Genomic DNA, 21,885 nt, shown 5'->3' with positions numbered 1-21,885 from the left:
TACAGTTGCACACTAACTTCCTCCTCATATAAACAAGATAGTTTTAAATTCCAAATGGATCTAATTATTCATCGAGATGTTTTCCATTGGATGTGTTCCTTCTCCTCCTTAAGTTATTTACCTTCCCCTTTCTCTTTGTCTCTGTCTCCCTCTTCCAATTCCTCTATCCAGATTGTTCCAACAAAGAAAGATGTAATAATGTCAGCATCCAGACCTCCATGACCCCCCCCCCCCCCCCCCCCCCCCCCCCCCCCCCCACCCACAGCCACTCCACTGCCCTGCTGCCTGTGATCTGTGACCTATGTGAGGACTCAGCATCCCTTCTTCATCCCTTTAAATCCTCACCCTTCCTCCATTTTCCATCTCTGAAGACCGACGTCACCGAACATAAACGAGTTGAAAGGTTTTAGTAGCTGAGATAAAGCAATAGCTAAGAGCAAAATGTGCGTAGGTTTGATTGTTTTAAGTAGAGCAAAGCTGGAAAGAGCCTAAATCAGAAGGAACTTGAACTTCGGACTTTAACCTCTAGAGAATAGTGGATGTTCTATACTTTTGTCTTGAAAGAATTAAAGATTATATACTTATAATCCTTATTTGAAGTTCCTCAGTTAGCAGTTTGGGTCTGTCCCTTAGTTCTGTGGCTTTGTTAACTACAAATAGTTTTTGTTCACTAGCAATGACTGCGTTAAGCAAAATGGAGAAGGACATCGGTCTCTACTTGGGGAACTCCAAGTCACTAAAACCGCCCCTGGAAACCATCATATATGGAAACAAAGCAGGAAATCACATTGCATATGGCGTGACATTTAGACTGTTCAATTCTTTCAGCCGGAATAAACAACAACAACGCAGAAAAGGAGGGGAAAAAAAAAAAGTGTGTTTGCTGCTGGTGTTAGAGCCGTATTTAATTAGGAGTCAAACATGTGGTATTTAAATGGTAAATTAGCAGTGCTGTGAATTGGCCGTGTTGGTCCAAGCTGTGGCAGAGAGCACGTTTAGCAGCTCCGGGGATATCCACACATGCACACACACACACACACACACACACACACACACACAAAGACAAAACCACACACCCCACTGAGCAAAGCCATAACAGCACACACTTAATTATACTCTTAATTAAGCCTGGAACTCAAAAGGCCAACAACACGCACTGTATGGACAACCGCACGGAAAGTCAAGTGTGTGTGTCTCGGTGTGCAAATTAATGACGTGCCTCTGATTAGCTCGTGTGCGTGAGTGCGTGCGCGTGTGTGTGTGCTTGTGTGCGCACGTGTCTTTGCATGTTTGTTTCAGAGCAAATTAATGCCGTGTTTCATTTGCGGATGTGTGTCTCCATTTGGGAGTCTTTCAGCAAATTAATGCAATTCCTCATCTCCCGGTACGTGTTTGTGTGTTTGTGTGTGCGTGAAAGTGTTTGCATACATTAATGTGGTGCTTTACATGCTTGTGTATGTGTCTTTTTGCAAACTTTAGAGGAAATTTTTGAGAAAAAACTGATTATCTAGAGTAACTGGGGCATTGTTTGTTGCTGCAAGTCTGTTCACCTCCGTTATATTAGGGTGGCAGGAGACATCTCAAAGACAGATATCTCAAAACTTGTACAAAAAATACTTGTTTCCTGTGGTATGTTTGCTGTGTATGTGGTATGTTTTAGTCTCTGATTGCACTCCTGCGAGCTGAGGCCATATTGCATCGTCCCTCTGTCTGTCTGCCTCGTCCGCACCGAACATGTGTTGTGATGCAAATGAGGCCCGCTGCCTCCACGCTACAACACCACTTTTTAATTGAACCTTTTGATCTGTGGCTAATTCCACTAATTAGCAGCACTATTTTCCCAACAGAATGTTTTCTGCGGCGCGAGTACGTGCGCGCGTGTGTGTATTTGTGTGTCAGTCCTCCTTTTCGCTAACTACCCACCAAGCCAATTGCCGGCTGGCATTTAAAAAGGCTTTCCAAAAAAAGCAAATCTCTCCGTTCTTCATCTGAGGCGCAGAACAGACAGGTGCGCTGTTGAAGGTAATAACGTTACATAAAAAAAAAAAAAAAAAAGAAGAGAAAAAAAAAAAAAAAAGCACAGATGCTCATTATACAGGCACACACAGGCAAATGAGCAGTAAGTGTTTTATGTGCCAGTATAGTTTTATATCAGTGTTGTACTCATCACCTCTGAGTGTGGAAGCAAGTGAACAAGGGGCTCTTGTGACTCTATGCTGATATGAATGCAGCTGCAGTCTATTACTGTATGCAGTTTATATACATAGTGTTAACGTGATGATTAGTTTTAATTTGAGCCTCTATGTAGTAAATTATGTCTGTAATATATGCAAAAAAAAAAAAAAACAGCATACAAATGGAGGGAATCTCTGTGTATTTGCTGTGTAAACAAAATCATCATAAACATCAGCATTTACATAAAAGGGCAGAGCCCCGCATTAGCGAAAAACACCATCTGAAATCAGAATTGATCAGATGGCTCCACCCAGACACTAGACAACAAAAAAAAAGTATAGTTTGAGGAGTTTTATAGCTAAATACACTTGCAAGAGGTTGCATATTCAGCTATTTAACAGCAAAGTGATTGTTTGGAACACAGTGGCTATGAGAATCAATGGCAGAGAAGTGGATTACACTGCAAAGGTGGTTTGAAAAGTTTCTATCACATCGGAGACAATTACTTGACAGTCGATAGGCAGAAAATTAATCAGCAACTATTTTGAAACTCGATTAAAAGTTTGCATCATTTTTTTCAGGCAAACAGCTTCTTAAATACAAAGATTTGCTGCTTGTCTTTGTCTTAATTGAATATCTTTTTGGACTGTTGGTTGGACAAAACAAGTCATGTGAAGACCTTGAGGTTTGGGCATCAAATTGACAATAAACTGAGAAAGTATTTGGCAGATGATGAAAATGATGTGAAAGTGTCGATACGTTGCTGTGATTCTGGGTTGCCGTAGCGATGCAGAGTAACTGTTGTAATCTTCCGATGGGCTATTTCTGTAATTATGTTATTTTCTGTTCCTTTCACACTGTTAAACAAATGTCAACTTAATAAATCAGCCGTTTCTACAAAAAAAAAAGAGCCTCTTTTACTTCCACATATGCAGTCGAAGCACCGGCAGTTGCTCTGAGAAGAAAACTAAGTGCACAAAGTTTCTTCCCATTTACACACTCCAGTGAAAGCTCTTAAAATGCTCTCTCCAATTTGACAAAAACTAAAAAATTAACTTCATCTATGAAAAAAGCAGCAATCACATTTAAACAAGTAGAAAGTAGAGAAGTTTATAAATGGAGGTTATCTCACTTCGGTGGCACAGGTTTAAAGTCTGTCTTCTCACACACACACACACACACAATCCTGCTGCTTTCTTTCCCCATTGTCGCAGGTTCTCTGTGAATCTCCGCAGCTGTCTTGATAACTAGGGACCCCCTGCCGCCTCCCTCCCTGAGATAGCCGATTACAGCGGCCCTCCCACGGATAAAACCGGGTCCTTGCAACACCATCTCTTCTTTACAAAGCTTCGTTAGCATTTCCCTCTCTCCTCCCTTTTAACTAGATTTACTCGGATGACCATGGCGCCTTGCTCCGAATAGAAAAGTCTGACGTGAGCTGAGTTTTCGCACCGAGGAAGGTGCTTCTTTTGCAGGAGTATAAATAAGTGGGAAAATGTGGACGAAAACAAACCGAGGAGGCTCTCCGAGGTAATAAAAGGCCTTCATTAAGTTCCTGTTCGATTGTTTAATGGTTCGGGATGTGTGGTGGAAATTGAACACACTCATAATGTTTCCTTAGTAGAGTTGCCTTTAACTTGTTTCCTTTTTCCCCCCCTCCATTTGCCTTCAATGAGGGTTTATGTGGTATCCGGTGGCATGAAGGAGCTGCCGAGTTGAACTTGTTCTCGAGGGGAACAAGGGAGCGCTGGATGTGGTTTCTTATATGTTTGATGTCACACAACAAAGAGCATTCAGCCTGGAGGGAACTGTGCTCCGAAACAGCAACACAGCACAGTTTCAAACCTGCCATGTCAGTTTCCCTCCCCCCCCCACACCCCCCTCGCTGTCTGTCTCATGCCAGCCAAAAACTTCCGAGACGGAGAGATGCGGTGGTGGTTGATATCCTTCTGAGAACAGGATCACCGTTCAGGGAAAAAAAAAAGGAGTTAAGGGAAAAGAGTGAGTGACAGCTTACAGTCTTGTCCATCCTACTGCGACCCTTCAGCCTAAACAAGTACCAACGCTTGATTACGATCCCCAAACATGGCGGCAACACTCAAAGACAACAATTGATTATGTCTGTTTCCGGCGCGACACTCCAGAAATCACTCGAATGTAGCCGAGATGACCGTTTAACTACCCGCCATGCCGATCTCCTCCATCTTTATTGTCGGTTCAAGAAGGACACCCACCAACAATCAGTACACAATCAGCAACTGTAGCCGTGCGTTGTGATTGGTCACACACGGTTGGCTCGTTTACATAATTACCATAAAGCTCATGAGCCTTTATGGTTGATTACTATATCAAATATTATATCGAATGAGTTTTAACACTGGAAAAAGTGCACATGCAGTTATATAAAATAGTCTCACAGTCATACAATGAAGGGTTTGATATATTGGTTTGCCATTTAATCTAGCAGGCATTGGCCTTTTATTAAATATCAGATATCAACCAGTCAGTGTCCTCTACTACAGACATGATGGGTGTTCTTCCCTACAGACAGCTGTAAAAAAAAAAAAAAAGTCTTTAAAAACCTGCAATGCGGGTTTACTTTCATTGTACTTTTCAGTCTATATTCGTTTAACTGTCTATATTTTTATTCATTAAGTCTTCGCTTAAAGGCAGGTTAGCAGGTGGAGAGGGTCACCTGTGTAGAGGGCTTAAAGAACTGCAAAGCTGTCTCTGAGGATGTTTTCAAGGCTTTTCTGCCCATTGTCAGTGGAAATGTTGTTGAATATACTGAATATCATACTATTACGACAATTTAACTACAAATTACTTACCAATGTTGAGCAAATACAATTTTAAAAGCTAAAAAAACAAACCCACCCGTATTGTCTTAACAGGCAGAAAATCTTTTTAAAATGATACTGACATTTTCATTATTTCTTGCTCCTAAAACTTTAGTCACACACCAAATTAAATTTGCACTGACTTTCTCTGTTCAAAGTTCCCTTGGATAAATGCTCAGCCAGAACAAAAACCCCCTCACAGGATGTAGGACTGCAGCAGCCAATTGCTTTCCTTATCGATCAATCTCTTGGTTACTTTACCGATTAATAAGTGAGACGTTTTGTCAGATGCAACCTGAAATGTCTTTTTTTATCCCGACCAAGAGCCCGCAACCCAAAGATATTCAGTTTACTGTCATTGAAAACTAAAGAAACCAGAATATATTCGCATTTAAGAAGCTGGTTTAAGAGAATTTGGGCTTTTTTATTTTTAAATGACCCAACGAACGATTATCTGATAATTCAATAATCAGGAAATACTTAAAACAATCTATATGAGATATGCTGAAGTACAAAATGTGGATGGACAACTACTTGCCAACTGTGCATGCAGGCTGAACTTGCATACCACAGAAAAGTACACAAATATACTGTATATATTTGGGCTGAGGTGTCCACATACTTTTGGCTATGGTGTGTCTTTGCCAATTAAGAACACATACCTTTTCTTTCTTTTCCACCTGCTTTCAAAATGATCAGCAAGATAAAGAGTAGCGAGGCTGAGATAAAGTCAATACAAGCATGTTGAGGAGTAGAAATAATGGTGACTTTAAATCAGCTGTGAGTGGAGAGCAGAGCAGCTCAGGATAATAACAAAAGTTTAGGAGAGCTTTAAGTCTATTAAAGGAGTCAGAGACTTTGGAAAAGCTATGATGGCGTGCGTCTGAACCGAAAATACAGGTCACCGCTCATTTCTTCTCTGCGTTACCAGATTTTGTTTGTGGTAGCGTGTGCTACAATCACCTGCTCCTTCCGTTCTGAACAAAACCCGCCTTAGGTTAGCCCTCCAAACACAATATGCACTACATATACAAGCATGCCGTGAGCACTCACACACCTGCACACATACACACACACACATTCACAAGCACGCCTGAGGTATGTGCACACATGCTAATATGCTCTAGTCACACACAAACGCACAGCTGATGCCATTTGGGAGCAGCGGCCTTGAGACGCAGCGCTCTAATTAAGTAAATGAGAGAATCGGAGGGGCAGATGGTGGGAGAAGAAGAGAAAGGCAAATAGCATCTTTCTCCTCTTTGTCTCTGTGTAGCCCACAGGGCTGCAACTGTTTCCCTTCCTCTCACCTCTGACTTTTTTTTTTTTTTTTTTTAATTCTGCTTTCTTGCCTTTTTCCTGATAATTCACTCTGGAAGAAAACACGTCACGCTCGCTTTCCTGTTGTCGAGATCTCTTTGTCTCGTTATCTCTGTTTGTCTCCCTCTCTACGGTCCTTTCTCTATCTCTACTTCTACCTCCGTGTGTGTGCGTGTGCATACTGTATGTTTGCCCGTGTCACATGTCTTGCAGGTAGATATCACGTCCCCCCTGAGAGGAAATGAAAACTCTCTATATGGAGGGAAATGAAATATGACTCCTTGTGTGAGTGTCCGTGTATCTAATATGTTCCTATGTAGGACAAACTGCACATCTTTCCCCTTTAACTTCTTCATGTCAGTGTATGTGCTTAGCCTGTGTGTCTGTACATAAAGTGTGTGTGTGTGTGCCTATTCTCTGTCTTCTGTCTGGCACTTCAACGACTCTCTCTCACCGTCTTATCTTCACTCGAAAGAAAATATAAATGTTTTGTACCAACTCTGCCTGCTAGCTCAGTCAAACCGTGACATTTAGCTTGAGTCAGGTAGCTGCGATAGAAATCGCTTGCCCGTGTTGACGCTCTGGGAATCCTGATGACCAGTAAATCATCTGAAAACACTACAAAATATCACATTTGTTTTTTTATTTGTTAAGTTTGTTCTTCCCGCCCTCTTGGTATCATCGGTGTATTAAAATCGACCAATGAAAGAAGACGAGATGCATCGTTTCTCCAACTTTTTGCCAAAATCTGATTGAAAATGACTGAGATCTTAGTTATAAGAAGCTATAAGAAGTCTGCAAATCCACAGAAAGACACTGTGTTTTACAAATACTGACTGATGGGCAGGATCTCATTTTTATTTTATACAAAGTGTTTCTTCGACTGGAAAAAAAAACCCCTCTGAAAGCAGTCTATAATCCGGCATAAAAAGCTATGTCAGACCACAACAATGAGTTTTCTGAGTGAACCTGTTTGTATGCCCCGCTGCCCCCACGGTTGAAACATGATTTCAAGGGAGTGAAAGCCTTTTGAGAATTTCATTTTCAAGCGGAACACGGGCTCTCAGAGGGCAGCAGCGTGACGGTAATAAGCGTAGTCTGTGAGCCGGACGGTTGAAACCACGTGCGTTTCTACTCTATCTGGTCCTGTGGTTATCTCTGCCTGTCTAAATGTCTCTGTCTGTCTTTTCGTACTCGCTCCGTCTCTTCTTCTTCTTCTTCTCTCAGGATTTTTTTTTTTTTTTTTTCTCACAGCGCTTATCTACAGGAAAACAGATGAATACATGCAGCCATTCAGGAATTTAATGGACTTGGAATGAACTTGGAAGATAGCAACATCGAGACTTTTCAAATATTTCAGTATCAGTTTGGTTTTTGTGTGAATCACGTTCTCCTGACGTCAGTTTTATCATTAGTTTTGCTTAACTGACGGCTCTAATCATCGTGTACTAAAATGAGTAATCGAGGGCCATAAATGCAGCAATCAGTCGATTGGCTGATCGTCAGGAGAGTCAGCTGACGACAATATTGATAACCAATTAGTCGTTGAAGTCATTTATAGAGCAAATATGACAAACTTTCTTTTTTTCCCCATTTTATATTATCTTTGGTTTTTGGACTGTTGGTTGGACAAAACAAGGAATTTGAAGACTTCAACTTAGGCTCAAGGAACTTAATTCAACTCAACGTTATTTATATGGCGCCACATCATAACAGAAGTTATCGCAGGGGTACTTTTTAACACTGAGCAGGTCTAGACTGTGCTCTTTAATTTACAGAGACCCAACATTCCCCCATGAGCAAGCGCTTGGCAACAGCGACAAGGAAAAACTCCCCAAAACAACTGATTAACTTCACCATTCAAGCCCTAATATAACAACATCGCCTCCTACAACATACGTTTATATAGCACTTGTTTTCCTGCCTAATTTTGGAGAATACAATTGTTTAGAAGAGTCAGAATGTACATTTCAAACAAAATTTTAACAAAATACGTTATATAGGAAATGTATTGCCAACTGGATTGTACACATAAGTTGTATATAAGCATAATTTTTAGGTCAACTACATGCAATAACACATTCAGTATCCATGTTCTCCTTTTCTAAAGGTACAACCTACACATGTGACCCCATTAGCATTATCCATTGAGACAAGAGAAAACAAGGCTGTGTGTGTGTGTGTGTGTGATGATACTTCCCACTGATGCAAAACACAGATCTTGACACACTTCTGTCTAGATTCAGGCTGAATCCAATACTTTTCTTGGACAACTTAACCAGCTGCTAACAGTAACCAGGGCAACCCATCCTCCCAGTCAACTGACAGCTCTGTACAGTGATTTCATGCATGGTATGCTGTCGATTTGTTGTTTTATGCGCAGCTGTTTAAGCACCTGAGCAAACAGATGGGATGTGAAGTTGGAACCTTGGTCAGACTTTAGGGATACTGAATACTGAAATGAACTCAGTCAATGCTCGGACCGCTGCCTTGGCCATAATAGTGCCACACGGATAAGCAGCAGGATACCTTGTAACCTGACACATTACAGTCAACAGATACGTGTGTCTGGATTTGGACCGGGGGGGCAGGGGGACCCACATGGTTTAAGTTCAGGTTTAACAACCTGATTAGGCTTGCCAGTGAGCTGACAGGTATGACATGTTTTGATGAAGAGAGTAACATCTCACTTTAGGGGCAGGAATCCACGGACAGCAACAGTGAAAGCGACTTATCGGTTAGAAAGTGGCCACCATAACCAGACTTCCAAGGAGCTGCCTTACTTACTGTTTTTGTCTTGCCTTTGCCTAGAGTAAGTGTCATTTTAACAGCGACTCTCTCCATTCATGTCAAATAAAACTTCTGTGATGGATTCTTTACTGCAGCCTCACTGGGAGTTTTTACTTTGTGCTCATTAACGAATGTAGCGACCCACTCTGGCACATTGTTTTTGAGTTGTTCTGGGATAACCAGGTTACAAAGGTCCTCCTCAATTGTGTCAACTTTAGATGCTGTGCACCAGCAGTTAAACTGGGAAATCAAATCACGGGCAGATTCAATGTAGGACTGATTTTTGAGCTTTTTCATAGATCGAAAACGCTGGCGGTATGCCTCCGGCACTAGTTCATACACTTTCAATAGTGCCGACTTTCCTGCTTCATAAACTTCATTCTCTGCTACACTCTAAGCTGAATTGGCCTCTTGTGTCTTACCAGTTAGAACACAATGCAACAACATAGTTCTGTCTGAATCTGGCCAGTCTCAAGCATCTGCAATTCACTCAAACAGAGAAAAGAAAGTAGATCAGATTGACTGAATTTGGGAAGCAAGTAAAGATTATTAACCAGACCAGACTGTTCTTGCCCTCTGCGGCCTTATGACGATCAGCTCTAGACACCTCTTTTAATCAGCTCTGACACACTTCATTTTATGTTTTATAGTTTCAAGTTCTACCTCCTTGTCATACTTCAGCTTCTCTAACTAATTGCTGCATTAGTTGCAACTGCAACAACCTCCTTTTGTTGCTCAAAACTCCAGCCTCAAACAAACTATTCTTAAGGCAAGTTTTCACGCTCTCTTTTAACTGAAATTTCAATGTCATAGTACTCTACAAGCCTTAGAAGCTGGTTTTTTTCATGCATATATTACTGTTGAAGGTAGCAAAAATGTCAAACCAAACCCAAAACCTGCAGATGTGGAGCTGAGGAGGGAGAGAGACGGTGATACTAGACCGGTGGTTAGGCTATGTGGAGGAGGCCTACAACCCTCCCTGACTGCAAGCTCCTGCAGGAAGAGGCCAGTTGAAACACTGCAGGCAGAAAGGGAGGGGTGGTAACACTTGACGATTACACAATAGATATTTGACAATAACACAACTGCAAACCTTGGCACACACACACACACACACAGTGAGTGCCTGTGTGGCCCGGGTTGATTAATTGGAGCGTTCAGCAGCGGTGATAGCTGTACTCCTCAGAGACAACACACTGTCTCTCTCACTCCACCTTAACCTCTGCTGGCCACACACACACACACACACACACACACACACACATACTGTAACCACACGCACACACTTCATCTCTTCCTTTCTCAGCTGAAATTAGACCTCCTCTCTTGCTTTCTCCCCCTGTCGTACCGTCTCCCATCTTGCAAATGACCCACAATCAGCTCGCTCTCACCTTGCCAAGAGCGATAGCGTTTTTGCCGCGGAGCAACTGGTTAAGGTACGGCGCAGGGGACCACTCAGGTGTGTGTGTGTGTGTTTTTTTGCCTTTCAGCTACAGACAAATTAATGAACCGATGCACAAAACCATAGAAATGCACAAACAGATTCTTATAAGTGCACTCTTTCCAGCTCCCTCTCTCATCTTTCTTGGCGCTGAAGGTGACTCACCTTCACACACACACACACACACACACACACACACACACACACACACACACACACACACACACACACACACACACAACCACAGCAAAGCCTGGCGAAGGCTTTCGCCTCTGCGAGTTTTATGTACCTTTAAACCAGCCGGCCATATTTCTGCTGGACTGCAAGGTGACTTCAGTGAGACAGAAAAAAAGAAATAAAGAAAAGAGGAGGAGGGAGTGATGAGGATAAGAAGAACAAGAAGCAGCAGAGAAAGAGTCTCTACTTCTGGTCAAGGTATTGTTCAACTCACAATCCCTCACTATCGCCCTCCTCTCTCTATTGTCTTCCCCTCATCCTCCCTCCTTATCTCTCCTTAGAGACTTCCCATCTCTTTTACCTCTGCTTTGTCTCGCTTTGTCTTCCCCTTGCTCCCCAACACCCCCCCGGCACACACATACACACCTCCACGTTTCCTCTCTCCCTCTTTCTCTATTCCCTCCCTCCCCAGTCAGCTGTCACGGCTGCCACTTTCTCGCACCCACTCATTTATTACAGGTCACCATCGCAGGAGGGGCCCATTTAAAAAGGACAATGTGCCCCATGTGCATGCAAACGTACTGTACACACTGTGCATTTGCAAAAACCGTACAAACTCATGCAAACGGGAATAACAGGTAATGGGAAATACCATGCACAAAATTTTGCATATTTTTATAACAACACATAACAACACATACAACTTCCATGAAAATACAAATACTTGTATTCATACTGACTTGAAAGTACACAAATGTGGAATTAACACAATTTCAACCTATTTACACAGAATTTGTACTTTTTTGTTTTTTTAATCGCCACCATTTTTCCGCAGTGTTGGTCACACTGGAAGAAAGTTTGCCAATTTTAGCAGTCACTCTCACTCACTTTTACAAACCAATATCAAATTGAAATCAAGCTTCAATACTCCATAAACAAACTTCCAACCTTCGACTGTATAAAATAATGGATGGAGCCACTGTGACGTCACCCAGTGGTTAGTGGACTCACGTTTTGAAGTCTCGGGTTTGCATTTTCACCATCGCCATCTTGGATTTTTGGAGCCAGAGGTGATGAGAAGTGACCATATTTGGACGAGAGGGTGGAGCTGACCCTAACGCCAGCTACTAGCTTGGTTAGCATGGTGCATTTACAGTCTATGGTCAACTCCGATAATGCTAATGCTAATGCTAATGCTAATGCTAATGCTAATGTTCGCTAGCAAAAAACAGGCTTAAAACCATTAAAACAAAATGAACTTACCGGGAAAAACTGAATATCCAACTCCTTAGAGGGAACTCCTTTTAGGCAACCATAATGTTACAATTAACTTTCATAAACTGAAAACACACTGAAATACTGACGGCTACCCCTATACTCTGTGGATCTGGGGTTACGCCATGTTTACATTACCTAACCAACCCTGCTTTATCAACAGATTTAAATTAAATGGGACCATAATTTACAAAATGAACATCATGCTGTTTTGAAGAAGACTTGAAACAAGTGATTGAGACCATAAACTCATACTCATACCTCCATACAAACGGACTTCTTTTTGGAGCTGGTGGAGTTGCCCCCTGATGGCCATTTCCCTGACATTGCTTCCCGTTGCTTCAAACTTCTGAATACTTTGTTTCCCCTGAGCTTGTCTTCTCAGGCAACACTTACCCCCCAGGATGTGCTTAATGACTCCTAAAAAGTTCTTTGCATTCACCAGTTTTTTATCAAAAGTTAACAACTTCTATTTTTATATCCAAAACTAACTATTTGATTCATGGAAAGTCATTTAAAAGTCTCTTTTACAGCTAACTTGCAGTTTTTTTATATCACTATTTATCACACAAAAATAGTGGTGCATTTTCTTGAATAAGCCATTTCAGATGCAGTCATTTGGGGCTGCAAAAAACACACAAAAAAGGAACAGATAAATGTAGACCCTGGACAATGGATTTATGCAAACACACACTTGGCTACTTTCCTTATTTTGCCCTTGACAGAGAACACAACATGTTTCCATGATTTGAACACCAGTTTTAATCTTGTAGAATCAGTTGTACATGACTCTAGTCAAGTAGAGCGATGCTCCTGTGGATCTGAGTTTGTGTCCTTTAAATGTCTCACTGATATTACATTTTAATCCATGTAAATGTTGCCTTTCTCTGCCAACAACGATAACTGGAAAAAATACAATGTCTTGTTTTCTTTTCTTTTTTTTTATTTTATTGTGGAAAATATTCAGAGAAGAATAAAAGCAGAGAGGGAAATACAGACAGACTCTGGCAGAAATAGCCTGATAGACACAAAGGCACACATGCCTTAGCATACAGAGTATCAATCAAACACACGCACACATATGCTTATCCACACACAGAGTAACACACACTCGCACAGTGCCAGACAGATTAAGGCCCTGATTAAGGCGGGTGTCGCATAAAAGTCTTGGAACAGTAAATATCCTTAATTTGTAGTGTAATTAAACAGATTAGCTGCCGTGAATATCTTAACAGGGATTAACTCACACACAATACGCCAGGCGGGCTTGACTACACACACACACACAAACGTACACACACACACACAGAAAACTGAAAAACATCTAAAATAACTGGGTTTTTAATAACCGTAAGATGCGATTGCCAGACAGACGAGTTGGCGTGTGGGTCATGACATCACAGAGACAGAGAGAGAGAGAGAGAGAGAGAGAGATTGCGACAGAAATAAAGACACAAATCCACAGGTCATGGCTGAATTGCCGGATCGACGCGCGCACAGATGAGGGATTAGAGCCCAGTGATCATTTCTCCTTTCATAGACTTTCATTAAAACAACCAGCTTTGTCAAGGTTACGGGGTGGGGGGGGGAGAGAAATTCTATTGTGATTCTAATGGACCTCTATTGTGCTGCGGCTGAGAGTCAGAACAGAAAGCAATGGGAAGCAAGTGAAAGGAGGCAAAAGGAACTAAAAAGAAAAAGCCCATACTTGTTGTGAAAGACGTAGTCGATGGCACTTGGTCCTGTTTTGCCAAAGAAGTGCTGCCAATCAAATGGAGCGGAGAGCTGTCCCACTTCCTGTGTTGGCCTTGTGCCTGAGTACAGCGCTGCAAATTTAAATTCAAAGCCAACACTTGTACACAGGCAGGTGGATGCAAATGCACAGATACATCATTTGTCTTACAATGAGGATAATGCACTGATTCCCTATAAGCTTCAACTAAAACCATAACAGTTGCCCTGACGTAAACCTTACGCCCTTCAGCTTTATGGAGCATTTAACAGTTAGCTTCTTTGAGCTCATTGTTTTAGTTTCACGGCTCACAACTTTACTGTTTCAGGTCACTATACCAACAACAGGCAGTTCTTTTCATCAAAAATGCTCTGATAAACCCACTGCACGCCACTGCCGAGAGTGAATATTGAACTTACATTCATCAAGTGAAGAAACATGACTCCAGCTAGATGCTTAATTTTGCTTGGTGTCTTCTGGTTATGAAAGAAAAAAGGTTCTGTTTGCTAACATGTTAGCCAAAACTTGCCTGTTATGGCTTGCTGTGCTGCTCCCAAGGCCAAAAGAACAGTTAAAGCAGATTTAAAGGACAGGTTCACAATTTTTCATGTAGGTCTTAAAATAACAGTCAGGCTCCCAAATGAACAGTGAAAGAGGTTTTCCTCACTGTAATCGTTCCTCCTGTTCATGGCTATTACAAGACCCTCTTAAAATGTGCTTTCAATGTAAGTGATGGGGGCAAAAATCCACAGTGTGTCCACACAGTCATTTTGTGCAAAAATGCATTTGTGAAAAGTTTATCTGGAGCTCATATGACGCTTCAGCGATGGATATCTGCCACATTTACAGTCTTTTTTGCATCAAATTCCCTCTTTGTGTTTCCCTGATGAGCTGCAGTGGAAGTATAGTAACAAAAAGAGGGACTTTGGCACTAAAAAGACCTTGAAACCTTGAAAGATATCTACTTGATTTAACTCATTTGGACAACTGAAGCTTCATATTAGCTTCAGATAAACTTTTAAATACATTTTTGATACATGATTGAATACATGATTATAGCAAGAAAACACATATCGGTGCTCATTTGTGCACCTGACTATTGTTTTAAGACAGATTTGAAAAATTGTGAATCTGTCCTTTAAATTCTTTGCGCTTTTATTACATTTATTATGTCTAACTTTTAAAGATTAAAGATTTTGATTTAGAAGCGCTACAAGTAAGAATTCTCTCACTTTTGAGGAACCAATCACATTTTCAAAAATGAAGCATCTCATAAACTAAACAAGTGCTGACAAATAGATGAGTATGGTCTGTTCTCTAACACCCTTAATGGATAGCTTTGTATTCATCTACAACTAATCCAGCCTCTAATATGAACACTGAACTAAATTCCTAGAACAAAACCAGCATCTAAACTTCCCACGAAAGATCTAAAGCTCACATGAATATCACACACACACACACAGACAGACAGAGAGAGAGAGAGAAACAAATACATGTGTGTGAGCATGTAAATGACAGTTTGAGTGGTGTATGAAGGAGCAGCCGACAGCATGTTGTCCATGAAACAAATTGGGTGTCGTAATTAAAGGGGGGAAAAATGAGCTGTTTACCATTCTCCCTGTGTGCTCAGTGACAGCCATGCACACACGGCTAATGAAAGACAGAGGGAGGAGTGTGTGTGTGTGTGTTTGCAGATATGTGTGCCAGAAGAGAAGGTTGGGAGAAAGAGAGGAAAGGGCAGAGGGAGGAAAGGACAAAGGAGAGGAAATAAAAAGCTGTTAAAAAGAGGAAAGGAAGGCAGTGAAAGACGGATGAAATAAAGCAGGGAAATAAAACAGAAACACAATAAGAGATGTTAATGGATGGGAGCAGGAGGGAGGCAAGGCGTGTATGAGGGAGAGAGAGAGAAAGAGAGAGAGATAAGGGAATAGATAGAGAAAAAAAAAGAAAAGAGGTGACAAAAGGTGCGAGAAAGAAAGTGGAGGAAAGCTAATGAAATAAAAGTCGAAGAAAAAGAAGGGTTGTTATACGAGAAGAGAAACTCTGAAGTAGTGGGAGCCAACCTGCACTGTTGGGCAGGATCTGTGTGTGTGCGTGTGTGTGTGTGTGTGTGTGTGTGTAGGAAGCCCCTCAGACGCAGGATGGAGGCATTTGTCTCTGAGTGGAATTACAAGTGGCGGGCCGAACAAACCCTCCAGTGGTCTAGAAGAAACAGAGGAGAGAGAGAGAGAGAGAGAGAGAGAGAAAAAGATTCCTCTGTCTTTCCTGTCCTTTCTTTTGCTGCGCCATGCCTCCGCTCACATTGTGAGTGTGTGTGCGAGTGTGTGAAAGAGAGAGAAAGAGTGCAGAACAACACAAATCACTAAAAGTAGATTCAAGACTTTGTACTGTGCAAACAATAAGGAAACACAAAGCTGCTGGGAGCTTTAAAAAAAAAAAGCACTAAACAAGGCTTCCGCTGCCCTTTCACTCCTCATGAACTTGATGGAGAAAAGAACAACAGCATGCAAAAAGACATTTAAAAGTGAGTTCAAGTGTGTTTACAGTAAATTCTTGTATTCCTGTTCGCCATGTGAGTGAGTGAGATCTCAGTCCTCCTGAAAGGGGACATCTGTGCCAGGCTTCCAGTCTCTGACTGGCCAATCTAACTCACACTAGGAGCTGGCACCGGACGCCTCGGCACAACCAAAGCCAACCCTGCTCATCATTAGGCGGCAAAGGCACAGGGGTTCAAAAGTCTGATGTCCTGCCAAACACATGAACTGCAGAGCCAGAGAAGGAGAGGGGCTAAGAAGCTTCGGGATGATTACAGAGGCCAATAAAGCCACTATTTTGCACCCAACTCCTCGCTCATCAGAGAGGGGTGAGGGGGGGGGGCAGGTCTTGGATGTTTTCCTTCCCATGCTGTGCAGTTGTGATTCCGCATGTAAATATTTGGGTGGTTCGCAAACTCCAAGAACAGAAGCCCCTCTGTACAACCAGGCAGGCAAAGAAAATGTCAAGCAAACAGGCTCGTGACGTCGCCGGATCACTTTCCAATGTCTGGGAAGAGAGAAGCAGGAGACAAGAACACATCTCTCCCCCCCCCCCCCCAAGAGAAAACAGCATCATCTTTGTTGCGCTCGTGCAGATAATAATCAGAGCCCTGATTCAGACGGCGGGTACCATGAGAGGTACTGTACTGCTGTCTCAGGCCTTGGAAAAGCATTCCATCACCCCCACGTGTCACATAGTCATTTGTAAGGCTTCCCTTACGGCCCGCTGAGACTGTCCGGCTCTGACAGAGGAAGCAAATAACAGCCCACACCTCAATGTCACCCTCACTGAACTGCAATTATTATTCTTTTGTGCAAAGGGGCCGTATTTTATTCCCCCATCTTTCTGCCTCTGTCTCTTTCGCCGCGCAAAACGCACGGAAAGCGTACAGATCTGCATCAGCTCATCGGAAACGATCACAGCATATTTGACTAACATCCAGTCAAAGCTTGGCACGGGTTAAGCCTGGCAGATATCAAGTTATGATAGCAATGTTGACTAATTTAGAGCAAGATTGAATTCCTTCACCCCCCCCCCCTCTCATCTCTCATACTGTCAAATAAAGGGCTCGCGGTCTAGACTGATGCTATCAAAAAAAGCTTAATTAGCTTGTAATAAATTCTCATTTCCGCCAGTCTTCTACAAAGCCTCGGCCAGCTCCGTGGCTCGAAGTGTGCCAGCTGACGAACGCCCAGTAATTTGATACTGGCATTCAGCTGGTTCCTTTCCCACCGCCCCCTTCTCCCCCGGCCATTTCACAGGAGAGCACGTCTTTAAATGTCACCCAAACACACACACACACGTGCGAATGCAGCATTTGTCACACACACACACTCACACAAGAGCTGTGGCGATTAAACTGTTTTGAGCCATTTAGAAAGAGAATGATGAAATTACTGGTGTGAGCTCCGTTTAAAAAAAAAAAAGTGCAAAAGGTGAGTATTTTTTTTGTGAAAGCACAACCTTTTTCTAAAAAACAGAGAAGCCAGTCCCGTCCTCACATGTTAAATATCAAAGATTCTCTGTGCCGAGCTCTGCAGAGAGATCAGTTGTTAGAGAGAATACCATCATCTTTGATGTGGCATTTTGGTGCGAATTCTTCTCGAGACACAGGAAGCAGCACCTCAAAACCTAAAGAGCAAAAACTGACTCCTGATCATCAGGAAGGAAACACGCTGTCTAAAAAAAAAGGGCTGGATTTAACCAAAGATAGCTGAAACCATTCGCCACTACAACAAAGCTTGCAAGTTCTCTAACTCATATCAGTCTTCCTCAGCGGATGGAGATGGAGATGGAGAGAATTTGAGACTGAGGAATGAGTAATATATGTAAAAAAATGTGTTATTTCTTGCCTCCAAGAAGCCAATGATGCCATAATCTCACTATCATACTGTAAGTTACATGTTTGATAAGGCACAAACACAAATTTACTTCCTCCAGAGATGAGTGGTTTGAGGGGAAAATTTGGCTGAACCATTCAGCCTTTCAAGAGTTCCAACAGGTCTGATTGGTAAATCCGAGACAGATGAGAACAGTCAGTCATGGACAATGATGTAGAAAAATGTGGAAATTCTCTGGTTCCAGCTTCTTAAATGTGAAAATGTTCTGTTTTCTTGAGCCTTCTATGATAGTATACTGAATACCTTTGTGCTGTGGACTGTCGGTTGCAGTAAAACAAGACATTTTAGGTTGCATCTAGGGCTTTGGGAAACAGTGATCAACATTTTTCACCTTTTACTGACATTTTATAGACCAAACGACTAATCAAATAATCAAGAAATTCACTGACGTTAATGAAAACAATCATTAGTTGCAGCCCTACTTCCTTCAGAGATGAGCGGTTGGGAAAATTTGGGCCATGACTGAACTATTCAGATTTTGCCTTCCAAGAGTTAGGATTCTGCTTCGCGAACATCAAGTCTGATTGGTAAATCCGAGATGGATGAGAACGTTGATTACAACCATTTTCAAACCTCTTATTTATCTCAATTTCAACTGTATGTAGTAATGAATCCTTGGTTGGGTCATTAAAGAGCTCTAAAGTAGATTTCTTTATTGTACTTATGTTTAATTCATGAGTCAAGTCTCATACTGCCAACAGTCAGTCAGAACACAGCAAAACATCAATCAGCTTGCTTCCATCCATGCTTGGCACACATGTAGAGTACATCACGCAAACACACACACACACACATACTTCAGTGCATACAGCTAGGCGCACCAGCTGACTGGCAGGAATGCTGCAGACATTTGTCTCGCAGCAGGAGAAGACAGACAGATTCAATCACCATGTTAAACACCACAGAAATGAACATCTCTAGCCTTGACTTACTTCAGCCTGATGCGGCTTATAAATATGATTGATACATGTTGTTAAAAGTAAGTAAAAGAGAGGGAGATTAAGTGAAAGAAGGGGGGAGGTTAGAGAAGAAAGAGTGGACAAATAGCACACAAATATCTACTCATACACACACACACACACACACAATGAACTTCCCAAGAGGCATAGCTCAGATTCTTGGGCAGTATTTGCATCACAAATATCTTGGATGGGAGTGTATGCACGGAGAATAAATAAACCAGTGAGGGCGCTACTTTTCTCCCCATTCATGCCGCCTGTCACCCCTCCATCCATGCATCCATCCACTCTTGTTTAATAGGCAGCATTCAGTGCCTTCCATCCAAGATCCACACCAGAGCCAGCAGGGGAGTGTGTGTGTGTGTGTGTGTGTGTGTGTGTATGAGAGAGAGTGCGTGTGTGCATGTGTGTGTGTGTGTGTGTGTGTGTGTCTCCAGCTCTGTCTGAGAACCTCAAACCACCAGAGATCGAGCCAAAACTCGACCTGTCCTTGGATGCAGGCAGAAAAGCATCCTGGAATCCCATTTGTGCCTCTGAGAAGTTGGGTGAAAGCCAAATCCACCTCTGAACATCAATCCACAAACTCTTCTGTGTGTGTGTGTGTGTGTGTGTGTGTGTGTGTGTATGTGTGTGCATGCCTTTTTTTTTTTTTTTTCCTCCAGTCCGGCATTGCTTGCCAATGCTTGATTATATCAATTAAGAAGGCAAATCCTGGCACTGAGGTCTACTTATCAGCCCAAAATGAAGCACAAAACATTACTGTGCAAATAAATCAAGTGCGTCTCAGAGTTTGATGTTACTCCAAAGCAGATATTACACCAAACAGAATAACAGAGCACATTTAACTCCGTATCGATCAACGAGTCTGTGAACAAAAGCTGATTGGAAAAGTTCACCATTTCTTCAACTTCAAAGCCTCAAAAAACTGTTTTGCTTGGAAAAACAGGCAATGAGGTATTTGCTGAAATCTCTGCATTATAAACAAAAGTATCACACAGCTCAGCCTCAGATGTTACAGGGAGCCAAACTATTTGCAAATATCCTACAGGGGTGCCACAGGAAAATTACAGCAATAACACATAAATAAAAATATCATTTAGCACAATGACTTCAGTATAAATTGACTACTGAGTGCCAAGATGGCATTACAAGGATTTATAGGAATATTGCAGGAACATTAAAGTGATTTTCGTCCAGGGATTGACACCACAGGGGTCCTAATGATGAAAGCAAGATGTTTTCCCACTGCCTGTATAGCCCTCAGTATATCAGCTACATCTAAATTATTCAGACAGTAAGGAATAAAAACTGTGCCACTGGTGCAACCGAGCTCAATTCATATAAATTTGATCTAATAGCCGCGGTCCTCGGTCTATCAATGTCCGCTTAAGGGAATTAAATTAAAACGATGGCGCATTCATTCATATTTAGGGTACGGGAGGGCTCATCTGATCTGCGCGAACATGAGAGATTCGCTGTCTTTTCAGTGGATTTTGAAACACATTTCGTGCTAGATTTGTTTTCCCTTCACCGAAATATTTAGCAAACCAGGCACTCAAAAGCAGCTCTAAAGTGTGTCATTTTCTGTCTGTGATGCGCTTAAATATCGACATAATTGGGGAAAGAAAAGGCAAATATTAACAGGGGAGTTTTGGAGAGCTTTTTACGCAGAGCCCGACACACTCCCAAACGCTGCTGGAGCTCAGTTAACTGCAGGTGCGATGATTCAAAATGTGCATCAGCGTGGTTGGATATGAAGTTGTGTTAAGTTTTTTTACCGGTGATGTGGAGCAAACAGCAAAGGTGTAAAACTATGGTGTCCATTCATTCTCACTCAGCAAACAAGTACTGCGAATTTATCATTAAATTCTGCCTGTATGTAAAAAGGTTTGTGTCAGACAAGAAAGGTGGATTTCGGGGTGTGTGTTTGGACCCTCGGTTCATCCCTTCTTTTAAAAGTCTGACCTGACCGGAGACCCTGGCGCAGAGAGACGCGCATCCAAAGCACTCACCTGACTGCGCTGCACTCGATCGGATCACCACCAAAGTGACGAGGACGCAAGCTGGGAACTTCATCTTTGAAAAAAAGGGCTGCTTGTCTTGTTAACTCCCGTAACTCACATGTCCAATTAAGATATCCTCGTTTTCACACACACATAGAAATAAACAACCAAAAACAAAAAGGAAAAAAAAAAAGCGTCTTGGCGTCTTGGACACTGGCACGGTTTCCTTGCGCGCTCCAGAACCAGCGCCGTGGATAGCTTTTTACGCACCGCGCTTTGCTGTGTTTGTTTATCGGTTCCCAGACAGTGTTTAGGTCGGTTTCCACCGCGGACACTCTGAGCCATTTACTCGTCACACTGCCATAGCTGCCGGTGGCTCGGGGGGAGGAGGGGGGGTGAGTGGGGGGGGTGTAGAGTGCGTGTGCGTGTGTGTTGGGTTGTGAGGGGGGGCGTCTGAACACGCCTCCTGAGTGTGATTGACAACTCCCGCAGCCTATTATAACGTTCACTCGAAAGATTAGGTGCGTTTTGTCTTTTTGGAAATCCTCCCACCTCACTTATCACCCCCTCTGATTGGTTATTAGGTCTCATTGCCGCTGTCAACACACCTGTCAGGACCAGATTTTGTTTTGGTTCCCCGCTGGGTGGTGGGGAGTCCAAATGACTACCTGTGAGCCTTCTGTGCTGCCAGAAACAACACGAGCTTTTTATTAGCATGTAATGATCACAAATTA

The 21,885-nt window shown here is 42.3% G+C and overlaps 1 protein-coding gene across 5 annotated transcripts in view; it reads right to left on the bottom strand.

Annotated features, from left to right (window-relative positions):
• LOC137176873 (receptor tyrosine-protein kinase erbB-4-like) overlaps positions 1 to 21,518 on the bottom strand; it is a 273,678-nt gene extending 252,160 nt beyond the window's left edge. For all 5 annotated transcript variants that reach the window (XR_010925878.1, XR_010925879.1, XM_067582874.1 and 2 more), the window contains exon 1: positions 21,161 to 21,518. Coding sequence is in view for 3 of the 5 variants with exons in the window: in XM_067582874.1 (XP_067438975.1) it covers positions 21,161 to 21,224 (64 nt within the window). In the remaining 2 variants the exon portion in view is untranslated. The remainder of the gene's footprint in view (positions 1 to 21,160) is intronic.
• Positions 21,519 to 21,885: the final 367 nt, after the last annotated feature.

This window comes from Thunnus thynnus, chromosome 24 (assembly GCF_963924715.1).
Source record: "Thunnus thynnus chromosome 24, fThuThy2.1, whole genome shotgun sequence".
In the NCBI taxonomy this organism is placed as follows: domain Eukaryota; kingdom Metazoa; phylum Chordata; class Actinopteri; order Scombriformes; family Scombridae; genus Thunnus; species Thunnus thynnus.
Note: the sequence above shows the minus strand (reverse complement) of the source record. Positions and strands in the feature narration are given on the sequence as shown.